Raw genomic sequence first — 24,318 nt, forward strand, 5'->3', positions numbered from 1 at the left:
CAGAAGTGATACGACGTAAATTTCAAGTTCGGCAGCAAAAATAAGTACAAAGCTGGGAGTTCTTATTTACAAGCCTTTAGAAGAAAACATCCCAAGTATTAGACTGCCCCAATTCTCACCAAAGAAAAGTAATAATTTGACACATTTGACAACCACAATGTTATTTGCATAAATTGGGTGGAAAAGTATATTTGTCGTATTTGCACCAATTGTATGAATATTTATGAGGAAAAAGTAGATTCATACCACTTGAAATGCATCATTCGCATGCTATTTTTGTATCGAAGCTGCTAAGACAGATGGCAAAAGCCTGAAAAGCTGATATTGGATACCGGTAGTCCATTGTAAAGACATCTTTCCCCACTTTTCCAAACTGAAGGATGACCTTATCATGTTCCGGCCCAGCTATGCCATTCTCTGGAGATGCAACTAACTGAAAGTTTTTCACTGATGCAACTGTGACCCGACCATGGAAGTTCAAACACCAGCATTGGAGTTGCTCATGCCATCTTGGAGACTTATTTCTCAGAACAAGTGAACTGCCCCCTTGGTTGCACAAAGGTCCGGAAAAGGATTTATCCAAACAATTTGATTTTGTTCGGAAAAATGGGAGTGTTGGAGAGGAGTCGACACTGGTGATGGGGAAATATGTCTGTGTTGGAGCAACACCTCCAGGTTTAATGGCTGAAGCTGGAATCGCATCCATGACACAGTGCATTCTTCTTGGACCTCTGCACAAAAGCATCTCTGGAATCTGTTACTCACAATCAATAATTGCTCCCAACATAGAGTGCCAGACATTATCAGAAAAGCAAAACTCTTTGCTTGTTAACCCAAAAGGGGTCAAATTAAGATCCTTTCAAATCAAATTAAGATACCTGGCTCCCAGCACATTCAACTCATATGAGATGTGAGCCACTGGATAATTGCCAGCAGGGACCTTAGGTGAAATTTGTTTTGACCCAACCACGCAGGTGGACCTACTTTTTTCCATTTTGGATCCAGAATGAGGAGGAAGAGCATCATACACAATGAACTTTGTTCCGAGAAAATTAGATCTGGTAAAACAAAAAGTTCTGAGCCACGCTGTAAACATTTTGTTTAATGAACAATCAAACTGATACTGACCTTAATTTTCCTATGTAAGTGTCACTCCCCTTTGACATGTCATCTCCATGTAGAGAGATAATGTAGTCCGTACATGTGGTCCGCCTACACTTACGAGCAGCAAGAAGAAACTTCCCATCATCTGCCAGTGCTGCCACAAACAAAATAAAGGATGTCAAGTGATAAAGGACCAACCATGATATGCTACAGTAAAAAAAAATAGCTAGATGTTTACAAAGGAATGCTTGAAAAATAGAGGTTCACTTGAAATGAAAACTATAGCCTAGAGGTGGGATAGCATGGAGGAATAACTTTGGGAGCGCAGCAGAAAACAGTCCACACCTTGACTTAAACTCACAAAAAGATAATATGTTTGAGTAGAGCGATTCCTTTTTATAAAACACTGCAGAAGGGACTCTCTTGGGCCAGGCTGCAAAAAACGGAAAAGAACTTCTAAGTGGAAACAAAAAGACATAATTAAAGAAAAGTTGTGAGCTAAGGATAATATCCACTTAAAAATGGAAAATAATTCCAAGACACGACCACTCTATTATTTGGCAAATTATCCTTTTAAATGCACAAATACATTTGGAAACATAAAGATTTGAACAGGCCAATTGCCTAAATATAGACCTTTGTATCACTCAAGTCCCTAAGCAACGCATGTCTTATAGTTCTTAATATTCAAATTTTATCGAACTTTATTCATTCTGGACAAGTTAGAAATTTAAGGGTAAAATTGTCAATGCATGATAAAAAGTTGAAAACCAGAATCCTGTACCCCTAAGGTTAAGTTCATAAAATCTACAAAATTATGTACACAGGATAAAATTATGATTTTTTTTTCTAAGACACCTGGTATTCTATATTTACAGTGGTAAAGTTTTCAACATAAAAGCCTTGTTTTAAAATAGAGAATATTCCTGCATCTGGAAGCTGTTCAGGTTAGTTTTGCCGCCTCAAAATTTATTTCAAAAAAACTTTATAAAACTAAATATAAATAGAAAACTTTTGAAAATTTTGTGACAATAATAACACATTGAAAAAAGATTTACAATAAAATTTTCAGAGGAACTAAGTTAATACAAAAATTAATCCTTGAGGACCATTGGTAGCATTCGCCCAACTGTATAAGCTATAAGATATAATGACACTTCAGATGAATGCTTCTTTAGAGTGGAGGTGGTTCCAGGAAACCTCATGAACCACTGAAACTGTTTTTGGAAGCAACTAATCAGTTCAAATGATGTGGCGCAATCCATATGCAGGAACTAAACTTGGACTATATGAAAATTCAACCATTTTTAGCTGTTTAATCTTAAGCATTCAAAAGCTACCTGCATTCGGAAACCTTTTCTCAAGGATAAAAGCCTTAAAACTAATGTCAACTGACAAAGGGCACATATATGATGGGGATACTTCAAAGTTGTAAAGGACTTGAATTGCACAACACTAGCAGCAGAAAGAGCCAAACACGTCCTACATATAACATGATGTATATTCTCTCCAAAAAGTCAACCACCACAAAAAAGCAAATGTGTCTAGTTGATGAAATCTAAAGAAATCTACTCAAGCTGAAACATCCTTTTGTATTCCAACAATAAACTTTTTCCTTGAAAATTAACGGCTAAGCTAATTCATTTCCAAAATATTTCTTAATTATCTCTCTCTTTCCAGCAGTTGGTAAAATATACCTGCATTAAACAAGATCTAAACGACTATAATTACATGAGATTTATATTAGTATGCACCCATCTAACTGTTTACATAGTTCAGCAACACAACCAAAAGTTCACATTTAAACTGTTCCATGAACTTGAAAATTTCTTGAGTCCATAAAAGAAATTCCTCATTCTGAGACCAATGAATTAAAATGAAGACGCAATATTAACAAAACCAATCTTAATCATTTCTTTCTGTCTTTCCCTTTTTCCACAAATGTAGAAAGTTTCAATTTCAGCGACTGATGGGAAACACTTTGTATAGAAGACGAACATATTTCATTATCAATCTAAGCAACCACGATTAATACACAACCCAACTGCAAAGCATGAGAACCAATTCTTATAATCTTAAAAGTATTGCATGCAAAGTCCATCAAAAATTGATATAAACCCCCATCCGTTCCCTGACATAGAAGTCAGGGACCAACGTAAGAACTTACAAAACCTCGACAAACACAGCCACCAACAATAGCCAACATCATCACAGAGCAAACACCAATCGCAGAAGCTTCAAATCAAGAACACACATACTCACACAAGCTACGACGACTTCGAAGATGAATTATCAACCAAACTAACAGAGCAAACTGCACAACCTCGAATAACCAACCTCCAAACGACAACCCAACAACAGAAGCAACCTCCAAAACCAAAAACACAATTCCACAACAAAAACTTTTGAAAACCAAACCTGTTTAACAGAAATGGGAAACGTAATCTTCCCAGAAACCTCCGGAGTTTTCACCACCTCCTTCATCACCTCCCTCCAGCTCTTACACACACCCGCACACGCCACCACGTGTTTCCTCGCGGGCCATTTAGATTCGGATTCCTCTACTTTCAACAACACTTCTCTGAGTAGTTCCGAAGGCAAGCTATCCCAGCAACAATAACCACTGTCTTCATCCACATCCCTGCTATGTTTTCCCATACAAAGTTTGGATTTTTCCACCGCCACTGAGGTGTCCTGAACCACTCTCCGTGACCGTGATTTCAATCCCAGCTTAATCATGGCACCACCCACCTCTTATTTTTCTCCAAATTGTAAAAAAAAATCAGCCCAAAATTCCACGCACAAAAAACCCTCAAATCACTTCTCAAACCTAAACTTCATAACTTCAACAGGTACCCCTATCAACACCATCAGCAATGATTTCATCTACACAAACCGAGCAAAAACCCAACGCCCAGCAAACAAACAGTGATTTGCAAAAACGGGATTCAATTCAGAAAAGGAGAAAGAACTGGAAACAAAAAAAAAAAAAAAATTGTACAAAGGGCTGTGATGAAATAAGAGTGGAGATGTTTCCCTTTTATCTTTCTTGAGATAAGATGAGGAATTTGAGGAGAAATTGATAGTTTCAGTACAAAAATGATAGAAAGATTTATGGGGTTACGGTTTTAGGAGCAGTAGAATTCTTGTAGCGAAGATTGAAGAACACACTCAATTTAAGCAATTTACAAATTTCAAAATATGTAATGCGGTAATGGATGACAATGAGGAGAGATGATTGGCTTTCCGGCCCCATTGTCAAGTCTTCACTAATATTAAAGATGCGTGATTGGTAAAATTAGATGTGGGTTTTCATATCCATACCAAATTTCTTCAACAAACTTCACTTTTGGACCAATTCAAGTTTGTATGCCTAATTTCCCTAATTGCCATCATTTGAGATAAAATGTGAATTATTTTTATAAGATAAGATATTTGACAATGATATAGTTTTAATAATTAGGTATGAGAATATTGAGATGTCAAAATATTTGGTTGGGTTCACTAACAAAGTGCATCACCATCACCATCATTTGTATTGAAAATAAGCAAGTTGATGTAAAAATTGCAAAATGGATTCTTTAAAAATTTCAAATGCCTCTTCAAAATGGATTTTTAATAATGTCTTAGGCTAATGATTAAAATTGAGGTCCATTGAATAAATTTAAGACTAATTTAAATTTTACCAGACGCGTGAGAGTATTGATCCATTTTATGGCAGTGAAAGAGGCCGTTGAGGAGATCTCTAGCTAGAAAGAGAAAGAAGATCGCCCCATCTAAAGATTCGAAAGAAAAGAAAGTTGCTGCTCATGCCCGGTGCATTGAAGAGAAAGTCGCTCGACCATAAAGTAAAACGGCAATGGTGTTAAATTTTTCTTATCGACTGACTGCTACGGAACTGCTTTCAACTTAGTTAAGCAATTGGTCTTACCACATATGAACTCGGGAAGCCATCCACCATGAACTCAAACAGTACATATTTATTTGTTGTATTAATGTATTGATCGAAACAAAATATTACTGAATTGTTTGATTGTCATTAAATGCTAAACAATTCTAATTAAACATATGAGCAAAGAGGTTAAAGAAATAACATTAAAAAATGTAGAGTATGAAATAATTAGTAGTTGAATATTAAAATAATTGTTGGTGAGGGGGTTATGGTATTTATTGGTTATAGTTGTCAAATTTATGATGAGATGAGAAAAGACAACTGGATTTTGAAATTATAAAGAACACCACATGCCACCTTACCCCCCAAAAATTAATTTATTTTGTGCAAATGTTTCTTCTATCCATGACATCAACAACTTCTAGTGCCACCCAACACCTTTTCACTTCTTTTGCTTTTTATTTAATTTTTTATTTTAAATCTTTTTATTTATCTAATATATATACACTATGTATATATATATAATTTTTGTAAAATTATACTTTAGTCACATAAGATAAAGAATTCAACACATTTAGTTCTTTATTTTTTAAATTTTTTAAAATAATCTCAAAATTAAGAAAACTTGACACATTTAATCCTCTACTTTATAGAATTTACTACATGTGTCGAAATTTTTTAATTTTAATTTTTTTTAATTTTTTTGCAAATTATAAGACTAAATGTGTTGAACTTTCATAAGACTGAAAGTGTAATTTCCTCTAAAACTTTTTTATTAAATAAAATAAACAATGCAATTAACTACGCATGATATATATATATATATATATTACATAGAATTAAAAATATAATAAGACTCAACACATAAAATTCAATCCACCATGGGCCCCCACCTACCCCACCCCCACCCCCACCCAACCCCAACCCCAACAAGAAAAATAAACGTTTCCATTTAAAATAATTGGCAAAAATGGTTGGGACTAATAAAACCCAAAACAGTATTATGTTGTTTTTTTTTTTATATTAAATTTATTGATTAATTTATAAATATTAATATATTGCGTACTGAATATAATAATAATATGTTGATTTTTTTAGATATATAGATATATTTTAAAAAATAATAACAAAATAAAACCCAAACACAAGAAATATATATTTTCTTTAAACTAAAATAAAAAAAAAAACTATTCACCAACCAATCAACCAAATTGGAGATCATTGATTAAGTCAAGGTTTCTTGTAGTTGTCCCACTAACCTTGTTTCTGAAATTTATAATTCTTTTTTTAATTATTACATCAATTCAATCGATACATTAATATATTAAAAATAATAAAAAATAAATTATAATAACTGTAAATTGAATTAATATATTAATATAATGATAATAAATTAAGGTAAAATGATATATAAAAAGAAAATGATAATCCTTGGAAGGAGGGAAAGTGTGGATTTAGCAACCAATTTCTAGTAGCTTGATGCATTGTCAATTCACTAATAATTGGTACCAACTATCTGCTCAACATCAAATTTTGCCAAAATTAATGTAAACAAATTTAACTATCAGATGTTTGGTTTGCTCCCAAAATACTCTCTCTCTCTCTCTCTCTAATATATAGTTTATCTATATAAATTATTCTTATTTTTTAAATAATTATCCGTATACTCATAAAAAATACCAATATTATTTATACACTTTTTCCAAAAACTCTAAATTTAGCTTTTACTTGTTTTTTTTTAAATAAAATCAAGTTTTGGCATAGTACTGTGGAACAGTGTTTTTTTTTTTTATAAATGTAATTTTTATAAATAAAAAAATATATAATACAATAATTATGAATCAGGTAGTTTCTCTCGACAGGCCAAGGGATATGGGATAGTGTTTTGGAGTATGTGATTTTGATAAGCATTAATTTATTGCTTAGCTGGCGAAAAAGGAGTTGATGGGCGATGAGTGGGCCCCTCCATTACCTATAGTGTTTTATATAAGGCCCACAGATTTCACTTTTCTGGGCCCATTGTATATTCCTAAAAGAAAGAACCCAAAAAAAAAATGAAAAAGAAATTAAATCTTAGCACCAAAAGACAAAGATGTTTATGAATTTAGACTTAATTTTCAGAAATATCAATATAATTTATTTTAAAATTTTCAAATACTTAAAAAAGTTTGTAAGACCAAATATAATTCAATATTGTCCAAAAAGTTATAAGTTTAAATTCCATCAATGTGTTTGTATTAAGTTATTTTAATTGTAATTGTTGGTCTAATTATTGATCAGTTCTATATATTTAATATTAATAATTAATATATATTAATTGTGATAATTAAAATTTATGATATAAATATAAATAATTATTAAAAAAATGGGCAAAGTTTTTTTCTATCACCCTGTTTGATGTTTTTTTCATTAATTTTCGATATTTTTCTATTCACCCTGTTTGATGTTTTTATAAATTTTTAATGTTTAGAAAAAAAATAAAGAAAAAAGTATAAGGGCAAAGTTGACAATTTCATATCTACATCCAAGGATTACATAATTTCATCAAACATCAGGGTGGTATTTATAATTTTTCGAACAATAAAAAATATTTATAATTATGCAAAATCTCAAGAAATGTTGTTGTAATTTACCCTGAATAAAATAACTGAAAAAAAGACACCTATGAATCCACTGAACTCATTGTCTCATTCCTCAAAACCTTTTTCTCCATCTACTCTACTCTTCCTTTCAAGGTGCTGGTTTTTGCACTCTAGTCTGTGGAATGCATGAGAAAAAGGAGAGGTTTAGCTCTTATACTGTCATATATATATATATATGTATATATCTAACGAATCACAATCGTATTTAAATAGGATGGTGAAGATGAATTCCTGAATTCTCGTTGGTCGTTTGTTTAAAAATTTCAAAGGCGTGGTGGTATTATATACAGATGGAGTGAATGCAGACATTACAGGGTTACAATTCGACAAGTCCCACGTCTGATATTATAACTAATGATTCTTCCTTATCTTTAAGCTTTGGTGTTCTTGTTAGGTAGCTGTCACCACTCACATAATACAAGAGCACAAAACCGCTCAACATGGTGCGTCCCCACCCACATCAAATATCTTCAAAGATATCCCAAATTATAATAATTGTTTATCCATAGTAGAATAGACATGAAGCACCTGAATCACCTACAATTATTCAATCTCCTGGTAACTGAAATGGGAAAAGGTCCTAAACCCATCAAGAATATCTCATGCTGCCTCTATCACCATCTGAATTCTGAACATGTCGCTATAATGCAAATTTTATGTTAAGATAGTCTAATATTTGCCCAGTGGAAGCAACAACTTGAATTCTCTTTGAATAGAAGCACTAAGTGCGGATGTATATTGCTAGCAGCTGGATGCCAAATTGATCATTTCTATCCACCACTTAGCAAATATCAATATTAGACAAATGACAGAAAATTCACAGTTTTAGACAACAAGTTGTAAAAGAACAGAGAGAGAGAGTTCCGTTGTTCAAGTTGGGCTAGTGTTTGTTATAATCAGGAGAACGTTGAATGCTAAATGCAAGCACAGCATATCTCGGGGTAGATTACATTCATCAAAGATGAATCACTATCCGGATAATGGTCTTTTAGGTTGTTAAAGAATCTTCGCTAATAAGGGAAAAGGATGAACTGGCTCATACCTTACATTTTTTATACTTCTATCAATTGCTATGCTAGTGATCTCCATAACATTGTTTTTATTATCATCAGTATATTTGGGAGGGTGTCATAGAATTAGTGACGATTCTGTACACTGCACAGTCTTAAATTGGGGGTGGGTGTGAGGCGATTGCAGTTACATGTCTGATGTACCAAGCTACCACTGTAGGCATTTCTTGTTTCCTTTCAAGTTTAGTCTAACTCATCGGTAGAGCACAAGAGTAACAGCTTTACCAAGCAAAATTCTCTTTCAGAAGTCCTATACAACTGGAACACTTCCACTGCCCTGCTGAAGAGTACCTAGAGAGTTTCCTGCAAAATCATATAACCCAAGATCAGAATTTTATCCAGAAGACTCCCACCAATTAGAGAATAGTAAAGAGAGAGAAGAACATGCAAAGTAAAGCTAATCTATGCAACAAATATAAAATGAAGGCGATGATATAAAAATCTTGTTCCCAGCATACTAACGACTATGTGAAAATGATGCTCAAACTAGAAACGGTAATCAAAATCGACTCTTATCACTACAATGAAACCATAAAATGACATACATGCATTCACTATAAGAGTGCCAGTTGGAAACAAATTGTATATCCCAAGTTGAATATTTAACTATAGAAGGGGCCATGAAGGGATAGCATGAGTTGCAGACCAACCACCTAATCGATTATGCAATATATAACTACATATTTATTTTTATCACAAAATTGAATTTACTAAATTCAGCATTGTCTAAAAGGTTTCACAATTAGCAGTCATAAAAGGAAAAACAAACCATGTAAAACTGCGGAGCTGAACTTACCTGCTTTGCCTGCAAAAGAATAAGAGTTTGATATGTAATGGGGTCCTAGAGTATTATTCACAGGATGTTGAGGAGCCATGTTCATGGATGGAACAAATCCTTCTGATTGGCTCACGAAGAAGTCTGACCTTGCTGCAAGAATTTGATCAGGTGTTTGGGCTAGATGTGAAAAATGGTCATCTCTCTGTGCCAAAGAGGAATTAAGTTTAGGTTCTTGTTCCCATGAATTCATGTTCCAGTTACACGTAGCAATCTTTAGCACATCATTAAACTCTGATGCAGTAATTCTACGAAGGCAAATATTTGCTTCGACCAGTTAATACTTAATGTTCCTGAATTATAACTTTTACCAAGTCAGTCAGAACTCAGGACTATAACGGAATGTTGAAAGTGTACTGGAGAAATATAACCAGAATAAATGAGTGGCAGACAGTAACCTGCTGGTTGGCAACTTGTTCATGATAACAGTTGCTGGGAGATGAAGTTTGTTGAGGAACTGCATTTGCTTGTAATATTTCTAAATTTGAAACCTCACAGCTTGATTCCTTGCTTGTTTCCTCAAAGAACATATAAGAAATGGCCCTCCGGAGATGATGATTTCTTTGTGAATAGTATACTTTTGTTGCAAGGGGAGCTGGGGCATCTGATATTGTTAGACACAATTACTACGATCAAGATATCACTCAGCCATAACTTGAAGATAATCAGTTTGGACTGCCACGCATATTGTGAGACACATCTCAGATCCCAATACAAAGTTTGGCTTGCTAACCATCAACTATATGCATAAACAAATCCTGTTCAAATCATTCTTCAGTTGTAACACTAAAATAGAGGATGTGAACTCTTGTTCAAATTGTAAAACATGCCTGCTGTTGGCTCTAAAGGGATACTGCTCTTTCGTACAGGATAAGATGCATAACATGTCTTGTATTACTTTCTAAAATCATGGAAATAGATGAAATTCCAGAGGCTAGGGTTGATCTCACTTGCATTATCTGAATGTTCTGATATTTGATATGACCCACCCACAAATGAAAGTTGCCGAATAATTGTTATAAAAGCAACAACAAACAGCAATAACATTGATAATTCAGTGAGGAAAGCTCCCTGGCAAAATTACAGACTTGTAAGTCACATCAATAACATAAATGAGATGGAGAGAACTTACAAGGAAGAATGTCGGCAGCTGGCTTACAAAAATTCTTAGTACCTGGATTCGATGGACTCTCAGCTGCTGTCCTACAAGAGGAAAATGAACAAATCCTGAACTCTTTGATCAAGAAATTTGAACCAAGTATGTATTACTTTGGACCAAGGGCAGAAACAAATCGGGAAAAACAAAGCAGCAGGTTGTTCTGTGTTGGTTTAGATAAGTCAGTCTTAGAACTGAGTTCACTTTGTTCGATTCCTTAACAAGCCTATTTTGAATGAGATTTAATCAGTTGAACACTAATGTAGATCAAGTCGCTCGGAGATTTTCTACGGAGCATTATATTTCACTGGTGAAGATGAGCGTACGCCGAGCATCACAAATTTACAATGGCTAAAATGTGCTGGAGCATGTTTATTTAACTTAGAAATTGAGTTAAGGAAAGTGATTGTTTTTTATTAGCCAGGTTTAACTTTTTCAGCTTTTGGCACTAGCTGTTAGCTGCACAATTACTATTTCTCATTTCTTTATGTACCTAAATTAAACAAGTCAGATACCTAGCCGAATGAACAAAGAGGGATTCTAAGGCACATCTCAAGACATGAATGAATAATTTTGAAATCTTCCAGCAAAGGAAAATTAAATCATGAGTATGTCATTGGTAATGATGTTAAGCAAATTTAAGCCAAACAAAAGTTGCAGCAACATCTGATCATTGAGTTTTGAAAATTCACACCAGAATGTGGTGATTAAAAAGCAAAAGAAGAAAACGTATGGGTATAAAATATTTGAAACAAAGAGATAAGATCAAACAGAGGCCGAATACCTTTTGAGAGGTTTTGATGCACGTTTAGTTACATCTTCTGCGCAGTCGATAGTGTAAGGATTAACTCTTGAACCATTCATCTTATCAGTTGAACTAAGATGCATGTTTCCTGCAATAAAATAATATATGAAACCATGGAATGACAATATTAAAGAATCTATAAGAGGAGGTTATTACACAGTAAACATCATTCACATATTGTTGATCCATTCACATTGATTTGCATTTGAACAAAATGGTTTGGACAATAACAGCTCCAAGATCAAGCTATAAATTGACCTTAAAAGGTACAGTGAAATTGAAAAGGCATCTGAATGTATCAATGTGCATGATTGTTCGGATCAAATTAATAGAAGGCCAGAGAGAAAGAAGGTAATAGCCAAGTAGAAGAATACGTTTAGCTATGGCACTCATTTGAATCTTCTCATTTACATGAGATTCTGATGCAGCTATACCATCAGAGTCTACAGATTCGAATTTTTTGGGCTCTCTGAGCGATGTGGCTTTCTCTGTTACAGGTTAAGAAAATTAAATTTTGCTAAATATAACAGAGCATTGGAAAACAATCTGGTCCATTTCACATAAACTCCTGGAGAAATTATACTACTTTGTAAGTGAATATTATTAAATTCAACTTCTTTCCACAGTCATCACAAGATTTTTGTATTCAAGTTATGGACTGCCTTATAAGCAAATGTTATAGATTTTGAGCAAGACTGTCTTGTAGAATTTCAAGAAATCGTATACATAAAAGCAAAAATATTCATCTCAGATCATAAAAGGCACAAAAGGATACTGGTTTGAGAAATCAGTAACTTTTTCCTCTCCTTCCGTGGAGGTTTCTTATTCACTGCAGGACCATCAAGCTCCAGACTGATTTCTGCTCTAGAACTCAAAGACTTACAAAGCTCTGCAAAGAGGAAATGACAATAAGTTTGACAGATTTTGTAAAAAGAGGAAAGGAAAAGGCTGATCAGAACAGACATTTGTGTTAAAAAAAAAAAAGGGTTGTTACTTTGTTCCAAAACATTTACAGCAACTAAGAAATTTCAGTCATCAAGTATACCAGTAAGCATTACGGCAATTCCAATCAATAATTTTGCAATGTGATTGATGAAAAGATCAAAGCACAAGTGCTAAAAGTTATTCCTTGGAGATTCACCCTGTAATCTGATAACAGAAATTTTGATTGAATTTGACTAGTTCTTTACCTGACTCTGATTTCTGTTTGCTCAGGTCTACCGTGAACCATTCCACACATCAGAAACATCAGATTTTAGTTTTAACTCAATATGATTAGACACATGAATATAATTACTTAATAAAGAAAGACAAGATATTTTTGTAAAACGTAATTAACACTTAATCCTTCTTTACACTTTGTCAATGCATATATTTTGCTTTTCCTTTTACATACTTTATTCTCTATTTTCTCTCATATAATAATATGATCATAAAAAGATATTCTGAAAATATGCGAAGAAACAATTGTCATGCAACAACAAAAACCTCAAGAATACCAAATACCAAAGGAGAATCAAATTAAACTAAACCTGCATGTGCAGCATATTGACTGGCTTTGATTGGCTTCCTACAAGCATTGCAGCATACCTCCAAGACAAATAAACACATGCTTAATACTTTCTATACTTTTTATAGATGAAGAACTCATGAGATAATACAAGGAAATCTTCCAGGCTCCAGCAGGAAAGGCAACTTGATTCTCTGTAGTTTGTTTTTGAGAAGGATAGAAATTACTTGCAGTTAAACGTATGGCATAGAGAAAATACTATCACAAACATGTTCAGAAACTATGCAGGATCAGTCCATGAGCTTAATAAATCTTATTTCACCTCACTGTCTCAGGTTTAACCTTTTGTACTTTATTAGAATGCGCTTGCTAGTTATATAATTGCTTTTGGATTTTCAAGATAACTTGTAAGCCATTATTCAGCCATGACAAGTAAGAGGCCAAAGCATTATAAAGCATATGTAAATGTGTACCACCGGAGGAATCTCCTTTCATCTTATTTTACAACAATAACATCTCAATACATATATTTTATTATTTGTTTACAAATTCTTTCTAAATTACATCATACAAACATACACTTATAAAATCCAGCTATTCTATATTAGTAGCTACATCTAGAGAAACCTGTTGTCCTTATCCAGTTTGTTCTATTAAAAAGAATGTCATCTGCACCACTCTGAAGCTAGTAATAACATAATCTTCTACCTGCCTTTACACATGGTATGCCTTTATGGTACTAAGGCCTTCAACTTCGCAAAGGCAGAGATTCCCTACCACACTTTTATAGAAAAAGACTACTTATCATCTCATTTCAACCTACAAACTGCACCAAGTATTCAGTATCATATACCACTTTGATCTAAAGTTAACACGTCGGATGGTTGAAAACAACTTTCAACAGGTAAAGTTCCAATATAAGCCACGTAATTTAGCTATTCAAGTCTGGATCTGATGCTGAAAAAACATCTCAGCTCTTCCCCTTCTTTCTTTGCTACTATTTTTCCCCACTCTGACAATATAAAATAAGCAAGTCAACAGTGAAAGAGGTTGTTGCATATATCATTTACTACTCTAGTAGTTACTGAAGCAACAGACAGCAAGACTTTGTGATTCCCGCGCTATAAAAATGACATGATTAACATCCATGACATGTTAACACTATAGAAAAGTAAACTTTTGCCGTAACGAGCTTAGATAAGCAAGTTTCCAAGCCTTACCAAATCTAAAGGATCTGTCATCGGCCTCAAACCAAAAATATGCATATCTACAAGAGAAAATCAACCAGAATGAAGTCGAAAAATCAGAAGCCGAAGCCATGGAAAACAGCCTGGGACAAGGTACAGTGCAACAAAGTTATGCTGGAGTATGATGAAATATAGTGGATGCCGTCACATGAATTAACATAACTAGGAGTCCAGTCTTTAGGATATTAAAAATTATAGACATCTAATATATGGTGCAGTACGCGTACATTAAATAACAGTACTGAAATTTAGCCACCATTTGGATGCTCCTTTAACTTTCGATGCTATCTAAAACAGAATTGAATTTTCTGTGCAGCCAATATGGTCATTTTCTTTATAATTACATTACAGTTACATGACACATACCTTCTTCATCAAGCAAATTTTCTTCATCTGCCTCTCCTAATTCTCTCTTTATGTATTGTGCAGCTAATTTCTGGTGGCTTACTTCCTCTTCATGGAGGGCAAGAGAAAGAGAAGGAACAGGAAATGGCAAAATATGCACATTATCTCTCAGATTGAAAAAATTGAAAGTCTCCAAGCTAGACGATAGAAGGAAACTAAGATCAACAAAAAGAAGCTTACAAGTAAAAGCTAATCAAATTATGTTTTCTGTGACTTCGCACAAGCTAAACAAGACTTTACTACGTTACAATAACTTATCAGCCATCATTCTTTCCTTGTCAATTAAATATTACAATTATTCATCAAAAGTCGAGAGCTTTTGCTATAGAGTTGGGAAAGATCACAATGTTCTTGCATATTCACAGCACATAGCACCACATGGGACATAGGAGTGCACGTGCGTGCAAGAGAGAAAGGGGATTCAAACATTATACATGGTATCAACACAGTGAGACTCGCGAGGAATTAACAATTAAACATAAGCACTTCTGGGTGAGTTTTTTAATCATATGTTGCACAGAGTTTAATACAAATTCTGCTGTAAAACTGTTAAACACACATGCAAAAATGGAGTGCATAATAACTCTTCTAGGTGCAGTTGGCTGGCCTCGTGAAGCTTACTTAAAACTCACCTAAATCCTTTCATAACCTTTCCCAATTTTTGCTCATACCTGTCTAAAATTAGTTGAATCATGTGTTATGATATCTCCTAAAAAATTAGTTGCAGCTACTTTCATGTTGCTTCTGCTGAAGATGCGGTTAGGACTCTTAAAAAAATTACAAATTAACAAGCGAATTATCTTATGATTTACAAACAGATTAATTTATAATATAAAAGACAATGTCTCAAAAGACTGCATTATACTCTTAAAAAAAATTACAAATCAACAAACGAAAATTATCTTATGATTCACAAACAGATTAATCTATAATATAAATGACTATGTCTCAAAAGTCTGCATTATTTTCCATGACTGTACTGGAATCAGGTCATATACACAACCAGATATTAAGATGAATTCAAATTTTTACCAGTTGCACTTTGCGATACACTCCCAGCATCCAAAAGCCTTGCCAAGGCCGTCATTTTCCCACTTGCGATAGAGCATACCATTAAAAAATGAACAATGTGTACCCCGACAAACTGTCAGCAAGAGTATTTCATGTTAAGGGGAAAAAAGAGAAGAAAAAAGCTAAATCAGAAGTCGAATTCTGAAAGCCTACTTCACTTCCAAAATGCTTATTAGCGAAAAATCAAATTCTTTTTTTCAGTTTCTTGAAGGTGATTTTTGAATTGTGAACTGATTTTCTTCACAACTTCTTCCCAACTCAACCAACAACTCAAATAACAATGGTCTCTGATTTGATTATTAACAAAATCATTCTAATCCGACACACCCTAAGGTTGGGTTAGGAAATCGATCTTATAAAAAATGGGGCATAGCCAAAATCTACCATTTTCGTTATATCTGGCATTGGCAGGCCATCACTATTATATACATTTCCCCATTAGTAGAAGGCAAAACAAAGCCCACATAGAACACATTTAAATAAGCATAATTTCCACACATGCATGAACTATAATTTCTTATAGCGTCGCCCAACTCCTGATGGGAAAATAATAATAATACTAATAATAATAATTTGAAAATTCTTGAAAACTATTGCGTAAGATCCTAATCCTCCCCGCCCGGTCACGGAACAGCTTCTGCAACACAATGCACTACCAAAATCCCATTTTTACATGCATAATGTGATATACTTTGCTCTAGAAGAAACCATCTCCGGCATTATCATGGTACTAACAGAAGCAAAGCCAACCCATCCCGATAAAAATTACTGAAAAAATAAAAAACATGCAGAAATGGTCCCATTCTGAAATTGCACGCTACATACTAAACAAATTCAAAGTTTAAATTGAGAGCGGCATTACCTCTGATTTGAACTATCTGATCTCCGGTAAAATTACCAAAAACGAAGAAAAAATATATCCGACTGGACCGTGATAGGAAAAATCTGTGACAACTTTGAAAATTGCGATGAATTTATCATGATCGAGAAAATTGTAATGTAGAATATACGGAACCCGAAAATCAAAAGAAAACTTAACCGAGGAATTATTTCTTTTTTCAAGAAAAACCAAAAAAAAAAAAGGAAGAAGAAGAAGAAATAATATATATATATATATATATATATATTTTTTTTCTCGCTGCTCTCTCGTAAATTCGTAATGTAGAGAGGGAGATAGTGAGTAGAGAATGCAGAGCAAGCAACAAATAGGACGATGACTACAGTTCCGTTCCTGAAGTTCTATCCAGTGCCAACTTTTTTTATGTAAAGTCGTGTAGAGAAAAGAGAGAGCTATGGTTATAGCTCCCAAGTTGCATTACCCGAGCAATCAAATCTAAAAAATTGCACTTTTAATCCTATACCACATGGTTTATTATATTTTTATCCCACAGTTTATAATTTGACATATTTGATCCTATACGGTAAAAAGTTGTAATATCTTTTGTCCAATAAAATAAAAATTTATAGCAGTTTTTGTTTCAAACGCTATAATTTTTTAACATATGGGACTAAACAGCATACTCGTAAATTGTGGAATCAAAAGTACAACATCTTCCATCTTCTGGAATCGAAGGAAAAATACAATTCCTGATCAAGTCAATAATAACTTTGAATTATGGTATTTTCTATTAATTTTTCAAATTTCTTATTTTCAAAATAACTTTAGTTTTTCAAATGGCACATTCGTTACAATATTTCAATCACAATCACAACAATTTATTTCAGAGTGTTCAATTCGGTTTGGTTTGATAAATATCAAAAAATAAGTTCAGTTACATTTTGTATCTAATTAATCTGAAAATTTTAAATATATACATAATATTAATTTATTAGTTATAAATTATTTACTAATTATTATTAATGATAATTAAGTATATATTAATTATAAAATTATTACTTTTGGTTATAACTATAGATATTAAGATATATCTAATATTTTTATTTTAAATCTTATTATTTTTATAATATATACTTAAATAATTTAACATCCAATTCGATTCGATTAAACGACACAAAGATATCGAAATCGAAACAAATATCAAAATTATTTTTAAAAAATAAATGATACTAAACCGGAAATTTGGTTCAGTATTGGTAAAAACCAAAATATCAATTCTATCGGTTAGCAAAAAAAATACACACCCCTAATTTATTCATAATTTGAGATTTTCTAATTATCATACATACTTATTTATAATAAACGAAACATATTTTTACAGAAAATTATTGCAAAAATCATTCATAATGTTTGGATTCGTTTTTTGAGTGTTTTGGGTGTTTTGTTGAAATAGAGAGAAAAAAATAAAGATAAATAAGTGTGTGTTAGAGATAGTATGTATGTTTGGATTTGTTTTTGGAGATAATTTAAAATAAGTATTATATATTTAATGTTGTGTTTTGGAAGTCAAAAATTACTATTCATTGTCAAATCATGTCTTTGAAGATAATTTAAAATAAGTATTATATATTTAATGTTGTATTTTGGGAGACAAAAATTACTATTCATTGTCAAATCATGTATTTTTTATATATATTTATGTATATATGTGTGTATATATATATGTATATTTTTATGCTAAAACAGTTAAAAATACCTAAATAAGGTGTTTTTGAATGATAACAAATATTGAGTATGTTGTGACTTGTCTCGGAAATAAGTTGGAAATGAAAACAAACATATTGATTATTTCTGATAGAGAAAAGTATTAATTATGCTAAAAAAAAAGTAAGTTACTCAAAATTTCGGTTTTACAAAAATTAAAAAAAATCATAATAAAGTAATAAATTATTAATTTAATTGAATATTTTATTATCACCCAAGTACTTATATATTAAACAATTTTATATACTCGAAATATTCTTCCTTAGAAACATCGACCTTCATTATTGGTGTCACGTGTGGGTGGGTTCGGAATCCTGCGGTTATCTGCGCTCACTGGGCCGTGAAGTGTGATGTGAACTGCCACTTCATTCGCGCCAGACTCACTTATTATTACCTCCCAAGGGATGACAGGAATTGGGCCCAATACAAGAATCATATCTTGAGTTTGGGTGCTGATTTCGGCCCAGTTGATTTACAGCACTCTAATTTTAATATACGACTAGCCGTCATGTCACACCGTTCCTGTGTATATATAATAAATATTTTTTTTATATTTTAAAATATATTATAAATGAGAATAACATTATAAACCAACGAATAGGATTTAAAAGGATGAAAAAAAAAAAACCAACTTAAGGTATTATCGACACAACAAAAGAATTAATGTGGTGGTGTTCAATTTTTTTTTATAAAATAAGTAACTGTCATGCCATATATCATAGGATATAATTGTCATATTTAAAAATTAATTCAAAAAAATCATTTACCATTCTTTGTGAGTGTAAAAAAATAAATTAGTGGTATATAGGACGATAGTAAACAAATCTCATGCGTGTGCTTAAATTTTGAAAATGTACAATTATGATTGTTGTTGGTGAATTCATTGGCTTGTGCTTTGTGGTTGTACCATGGGATTCCACGCAGGTATCCCCCAACAATTGTACCTAATTACACGGACAATTATGACCCTCATAAGTCATCAGACACGAATCACATAGATTAAAATCCAGGTAATCATCGCCAGCCACAAATCATGCATTTGCCGGCCACGAAACTGCCTAAAGACTAAAAAGAGTGCACATTTTGTTTCATGTTTCCCCAAAGGGGTGAAAAGACATATGTGCCCACCACTCACTAGATTATGTTGCAATTAGTGTGTTTATTTCTGTTTGAAATAATGGGCCATGATCTTTTGGTATGCCCAAATTTAATGTTGTCAACTCTCTCTCACTTAGACAGCTCAGTTCATTCAACGTTTCAGCTCACTCTCTATATTCAGTTCATTGATCTGATCCACTTATTCGACCCAATTTGTATTATACTTATACCCTCAAACCCTAAACCTAATTCATTATGCCTCTTGTTTCTTCTATAGCCCTCTCTCTCTCTCTCTCTCTCTCTCTCTCTTTCCTCTCACTGATTCTTATGGCCTTGGAAATTCTTCTCTGTCTCCTCTCTCTCCCTCCTTCTTTTATGTTATACCCCTATAAAAGCCTCCCATTGCTTTTGGATTTAAAAAATCGATAGAGAAATCCCCTTCTCCTTCTCTTTCTCCTTCTGCTCCGTTTGAGAAGTTCTTTTTGAATCATCTTTTGTGGGAAACCTTGTGGTTTCAAGTGGGTCTGTGTGACCTTAGTTTTTTCTGGTTGTTGTTGTTTGAGTTTTGAGCAACTCTGAGATGTTGTCGGTCTTTGTGGCCATTGACTTTTTCTCTATGAATCTGGCTCTCTAAACCTAAACCCCCTGTTTTGTTCTGTAATATTATATATAGATATGCAAATATATATATATATATATATATATATTCTGTTTATATCTCTGTATATTGATTTGTAATATTAAAAGTTATTTGTAATCCATTATTCTTGTAATAGTTGAGTTAGGAATATATTTTCTTGGCTCACTACTGAATGAATTACACCCAACAATTTCATCATTTAAGTGAATATTTTGCTTCCGGTTTTGGATACTTTGGTTTAACTTGATTTTTTTTCTCATTTGTTAGGATTTATCTTCGACATTCTGCCAACGACATCTTGTCTGAGTGGTAAAAGTGTAATCCTTTGAGTCTCATGAACGTAGATATGTAGTCCAATTTTAATAGTAGTGTCGTGTTTCGTTGTTTTCTTTGAATACGGTCATTGATTTAAAAATATCGGTACATTAAATTAATATTTGAGTTTGAATTATTGAATCATATAATATTAAACCAAATATTATTAAAAAAGTACATTAAGCCCAATTTCTCAAAACAAAAAAAAAATCTTCAACATTTTTGTATCGATTTTATTTCTTACAGATTTATATATATATATATATTATAAAATCAAATTATTTACTTCATATTGATTTATTTCATCTAATTCCAGTTTATACAATTTTCAAATGTTTAAAATAACAATATTTATTATTCGATTCGATATTACTGAATTATTATATTAGGTGAATACGGGCCAATCCCATTTGTTATGTTATATAAAATTTTATATTGACTCATTTTGGGTATTTTTAAATTGAGTTTATATATTATTCCTACCTTTTTCATTACATATGATGTGTTGTTGGTTGGTAATATTGACTATGTAGTATCAATAGGTATTGAATGAGCAATTTAAAAAGAAAAGATGTGTTTGCATGTTGCAGTGTTTGAACACAACATTCAGATATGCCCCACCCCTACCCCCACCCCCACCCCCACCCCATGTTCATGAGAATGAAATATCAATTTATATTTTGGATTGGGACATATCAGCTGATGTGATTTACCAACTAACATTACAAAACAACATAATAATATATGAAATAAATATATATATATTATTTTATATATTTAAGAACTAAATTTCGTTACTACTTCAAAACATTCTCTTCTAATTCTTCTATTGTAAAATTTCTCGTCTAACACATACATATATGTGTGCATACACACATATATATTATTTAATTATTAATTTAGAAGTCGTGAGCCATTAGTTAATTGATTGTATTTCTATATATGTATATCATATAATGGCTAGCACCATCCCATGTCGAATTATACGTTTATTAGTCAATGACAGGGAATAACAAAGACGGCATTAGTTAAGACAGTTGATGTAGTCTATAAATTAAGGTAATTTTGATGTATTCAACTTTTTAGCTTATTTGTACTTACAACCCCTCAATTCCTCATGTCATCAAATTCTTCAATAATTCAAGAGCTCACCAATTTGGAAATTTTTGGAGTTTTTTGACTCGAAAATGATGTTTTTCTTCGCAATAAAAGCAAACAAAAATACTGAATTACTTACTCCCTACGTTTTAATTTCGTAACTATATAATACGTTCAACGAGAATAAATGCATAGATACGTTTCATTTTGTTGATAAACTTGAAGAGATATGCACACGTACTTATCTTTTAAATTTCTTTTTAACAAAATGTTGAATTTCTTATTATATTAAAGAGTTAATTACACTTTTATCTAAAGATATTGTGAAATTGCATTTACACCCTCCCTAAAAATTCTTCCGTTACACCTGACACCCTTATGCTAATGTTTATAAAAAAAAATTATTTTTTTTCCTTATAAATTTAAAATTGTTACATGGGAATATTAAATGAGGATTAAAATTGAAAATTTATGTAATTCTTTCCAAACTCTAACGAAAGGGGTAGGTGTAAACATTGAATTTTCGGAGGGAACGTAAATGTAATTTTAAAACTCTTTTGAGGAAAAGCGTAATTTCGCATTTTCGCAGGAAGTCTAAGCGTAATTTCGCATTTTCGCAGGAAGTCTAAGCGTAATTCACCCTGTATTAAATGACTCTCATAGCATCTCTTTTATATTTGCGATTCATTATATCATTCAATAAATTTAAAATTCGAACACTGATTTAATACATCAATAATTCAAATAAATAAATACATTGTCCTAATTATGAAATTTTGATTTTTGAAAACTAAATTAAACCCCAGCGACATATGAAAGACTGTGTTTGGCTGCATGATCTATTAATATATATATATTTGAAGGCCATTGTTTAAATCATGCAGCACATGAATGAAGGTGAGTGCCGGGAACAGAAAGGCCAGATAATTTAAACCTGTGAAGCGATCTGGAACGTAACTGGCTCCAGGATAGGGAATAGGAATATCCGTTTGTTTTCTGTACAACTTGTTCATGACTTTCTATTCAAACCCACTCCATAAATCAAGAAGACGACGACAAAAATCATGTGGTCCTACTCATCCCAATTATCATCATCTCAATCAACACAAAAGAAAAGCAAACCTTCTTATACATGTATGTATATATGCACACCACAAAATCATATGAACAAATATTGTTATACATTTCTATGTACCAATTTTAATCAAAGTTTCATTGAGAGATAAAACGTCTTATTACATCAATATAATTAAGAATTATGAAACAATAAATCACAATAAATTCACATAACAAAATTGATATTTGCTTTCGATCGACTTATTGCAGGCCAAATAATTCTTTTTCCAACTAAATTGTCCTTATAACGATTAAAATAATCTCCTCACATGTATTAACGTGTGGAGACGTATGAGGGTAATTTGATCATGAAAAGATTTATTTGACCTGCAACAAAACAATTAGGGGTAAATATAGATTGAATCATTATTAATATCAACAAATTCGGTAAATTGTGACTAACGAAAAGACTTATTTGTTAGATGAAAGCAAATTCTAGGAGTGCTATAGCTAGTTGTAATTTTTCAAACTATAAAAGGTTTACGTGTAATTACACCAAATCTCAACTGGGAATGAGAATGCAGTTGTCCCTACAGAATATGCATGCAAGTGGGGCGCAAAACTCAGGCAATTATTCCTTGTTCAATACGTAGAGAAAACTCTCGAGAATCAAATAAGAGCAGTCAGAACTACTAAATTGAAATATTACTTTTCTTATAAAATTTCAAATATTGGTGTATATATAAAAATATCACGATATACGTGTCACAAATCAAAAGCATTTGGATCTCCCAATATATATGTAATATCCAGATAATCCAATTTTGACAAGTAGTAGTATTGATGTATATTTGTAAGTTAATTAAGAATAAAGGGAATAAAAACTTGTGGTGGTGGAATAGATAAGAGGAAGATGAGATGGTTGTGAATCCAAGGTGAATACTACTTTTGCAGTGTTGTAAGAAAGCGGACAACGCATGAGATGAGTATCAACTTTTTGTTGGCGTACCCAAAATTACTACAACTCCTCTCTTACTATTTACACAACTTCATAATTCATTGCTCCCACCACCTACCTTTCTTTTCTAATTTGTCTTTTATTCATATTCATCACCCCAATAAGCTTGTTTTCAACTATAAAAACAACAAAGATAAGTAGAGTAGACCACATTCTTACATTGACAAAACCCAATGCCATAATTAACATACCAACACAACATTCATCATCATATTTACAAAACCTCTTAAAATAGCACTTTCAACAATAATTAACCCCAAAGATAGGAGCTCCTTTTTTTGTCTTTTCATTTTTCACCGCAAATTACATTTGAATTTTTTTGAAATAGTGACGTTAGATATCAAAACTCGACTCATTTAAAGAAAAGTTTGAATAAACTATATAAAAAACTTGCATCAAAAGTAATTTTACAACAAAAGATATCTCGTGGTAAAGACAATCAAGAATCCTACATATTTTTCAATTCAATCTGACAAGATTAAAAAAAGTCACTAAATGTCAAAAATGAAAAAAATACTTCCTTTGTAGTTCCAATCACATAGCAACAGTCACGTGGGTTTGAGTCTCATCAATGTGCGGAGTGTTAATTTATTATAATAATAATTGATATTGATCATTAGAGTATATTAATTATTAATGATTGAAATTTATAACTAAATAATAATTGATTAATTTATAAAAATAAAAAAAAAATAAAGATACAAAACATCATAATGAACCAAATTTCAGCCACAAAAAGGAAAAAGGAAAACTA

General features: G+C 32.3%; 2 protein-coding genes across 5 annotated transcripts in view; both read right to left on the bottom strand.

The window, feature by feature from the left end:
- LOC105171437 (tubby-like F-box protein 6) overlaps window positions 1-4,389 on the bottom strand; it is a gene marked incomplete in the record, with an annotated part of 4,859 nt that extends 470 nt beyond the window's left edge. Inside the window, 5 exon segments of the mRNA XM_011092553.2 lie at window positions 1-731; window positions 879-1,058; window positions 1,129-1,258; window positions 1,450-1,537; window positions 3,523-4,389. Coding sequence (XP_011090855.1) covers window positions 260-731; window positions 879-1,058; window positions 1,129-1,258; window positions 1,450-1,537; window positions 3,523-3,843 — 1,191 coding nt within the window.
- Window positions 8,484-16,805, bottom strand: LOC105171438. Of its 4 annotated transcripts, none has more exons than XM_020697526.1 (12): window positions 16,600-16,805; window positions 15,699-15,810; window positions 14,628-14,803; window positions 14,235-14,281; window positions 13,037-13,094; window positions 12,280-12,393; window positions 11,879-11,992; window positions 11,484-11,592; window positions 10,676-10,746; window positions 9,942-10,147; window positions 9,505-9,688; window positions 8,484-9,011 (listed from the first exon to the last, which is right to left on the bottom strand). In XM_020697526.1, exons 2-12 carry the CDS (start codon window positions 15,773-15,775, stop codon window positions 8,959-8,961), a joined length of 1,209 nt encoding a protein of 402 aa, XP_020553185.1. In that variant the 5' UTR covers window positions 15,776-15,810; window positions 16,600-16,805; the 3' UTR covers window positions 8,484-8,958. The 4 variants fall into 4 exon arrangements, with proteins under 4 accessions (XP_020553185.1, XP_011090857.1, XP_020553186.1 ...); XM_011092555.2 differs by having other exon boundaries at window positions 8,485-9,011; window positions 14,628-14,714; XM_020697528.1 differs by lacking the exons at window positions 8,484-9,011; window positions 9,505-9,688 and adding an exon at window positions 9,707-9,836.

Source organism: Sesamum indicum, linkage group LG10, assembly GCF_000512975.1.
Source record: "Sesamum indicum cultivar Zhongzhi No. 13 linkage group LG10, S_indicum_v1.0, whole genome shotgun sequence".
In the NCBI taxonomy this organism is placed as follows: Eukaryota; Viridiplantae; Streptophyta; class Magnoliopsida; order Lamiales; family Pedaliaceae; genus Sesamum; species Sesamum indicum.

What these genes read in the sequence shown, in the direction of transcription:
- LOC105171438 (XM_020697526.1), bottom strand. Translation starts at nt 15,775, where the DNA reads ATGCTCTATCGCAAGTGGGAAAATGACGGCCTTGGCAAGGCTTTTGGA. An exon ending in TGACAGATCCTTTAGATTTG is followed by an intron (nt 13,095 to 14,234) that starts GTAAGGCTTGGA and finishes TTTGTCTTGGAG; the next exon opens with GTATGCTGCAATGCTTGTAG. An exon ending in AGCTGCCGACATTCTTCCTT is followed by an intron (nt 10,148 to 10,675) that starts GTAAGTTCTCTC and finishes TAACAATATCAG; the next exon opens with ATGCCCCAGCTCCCCTTGCA.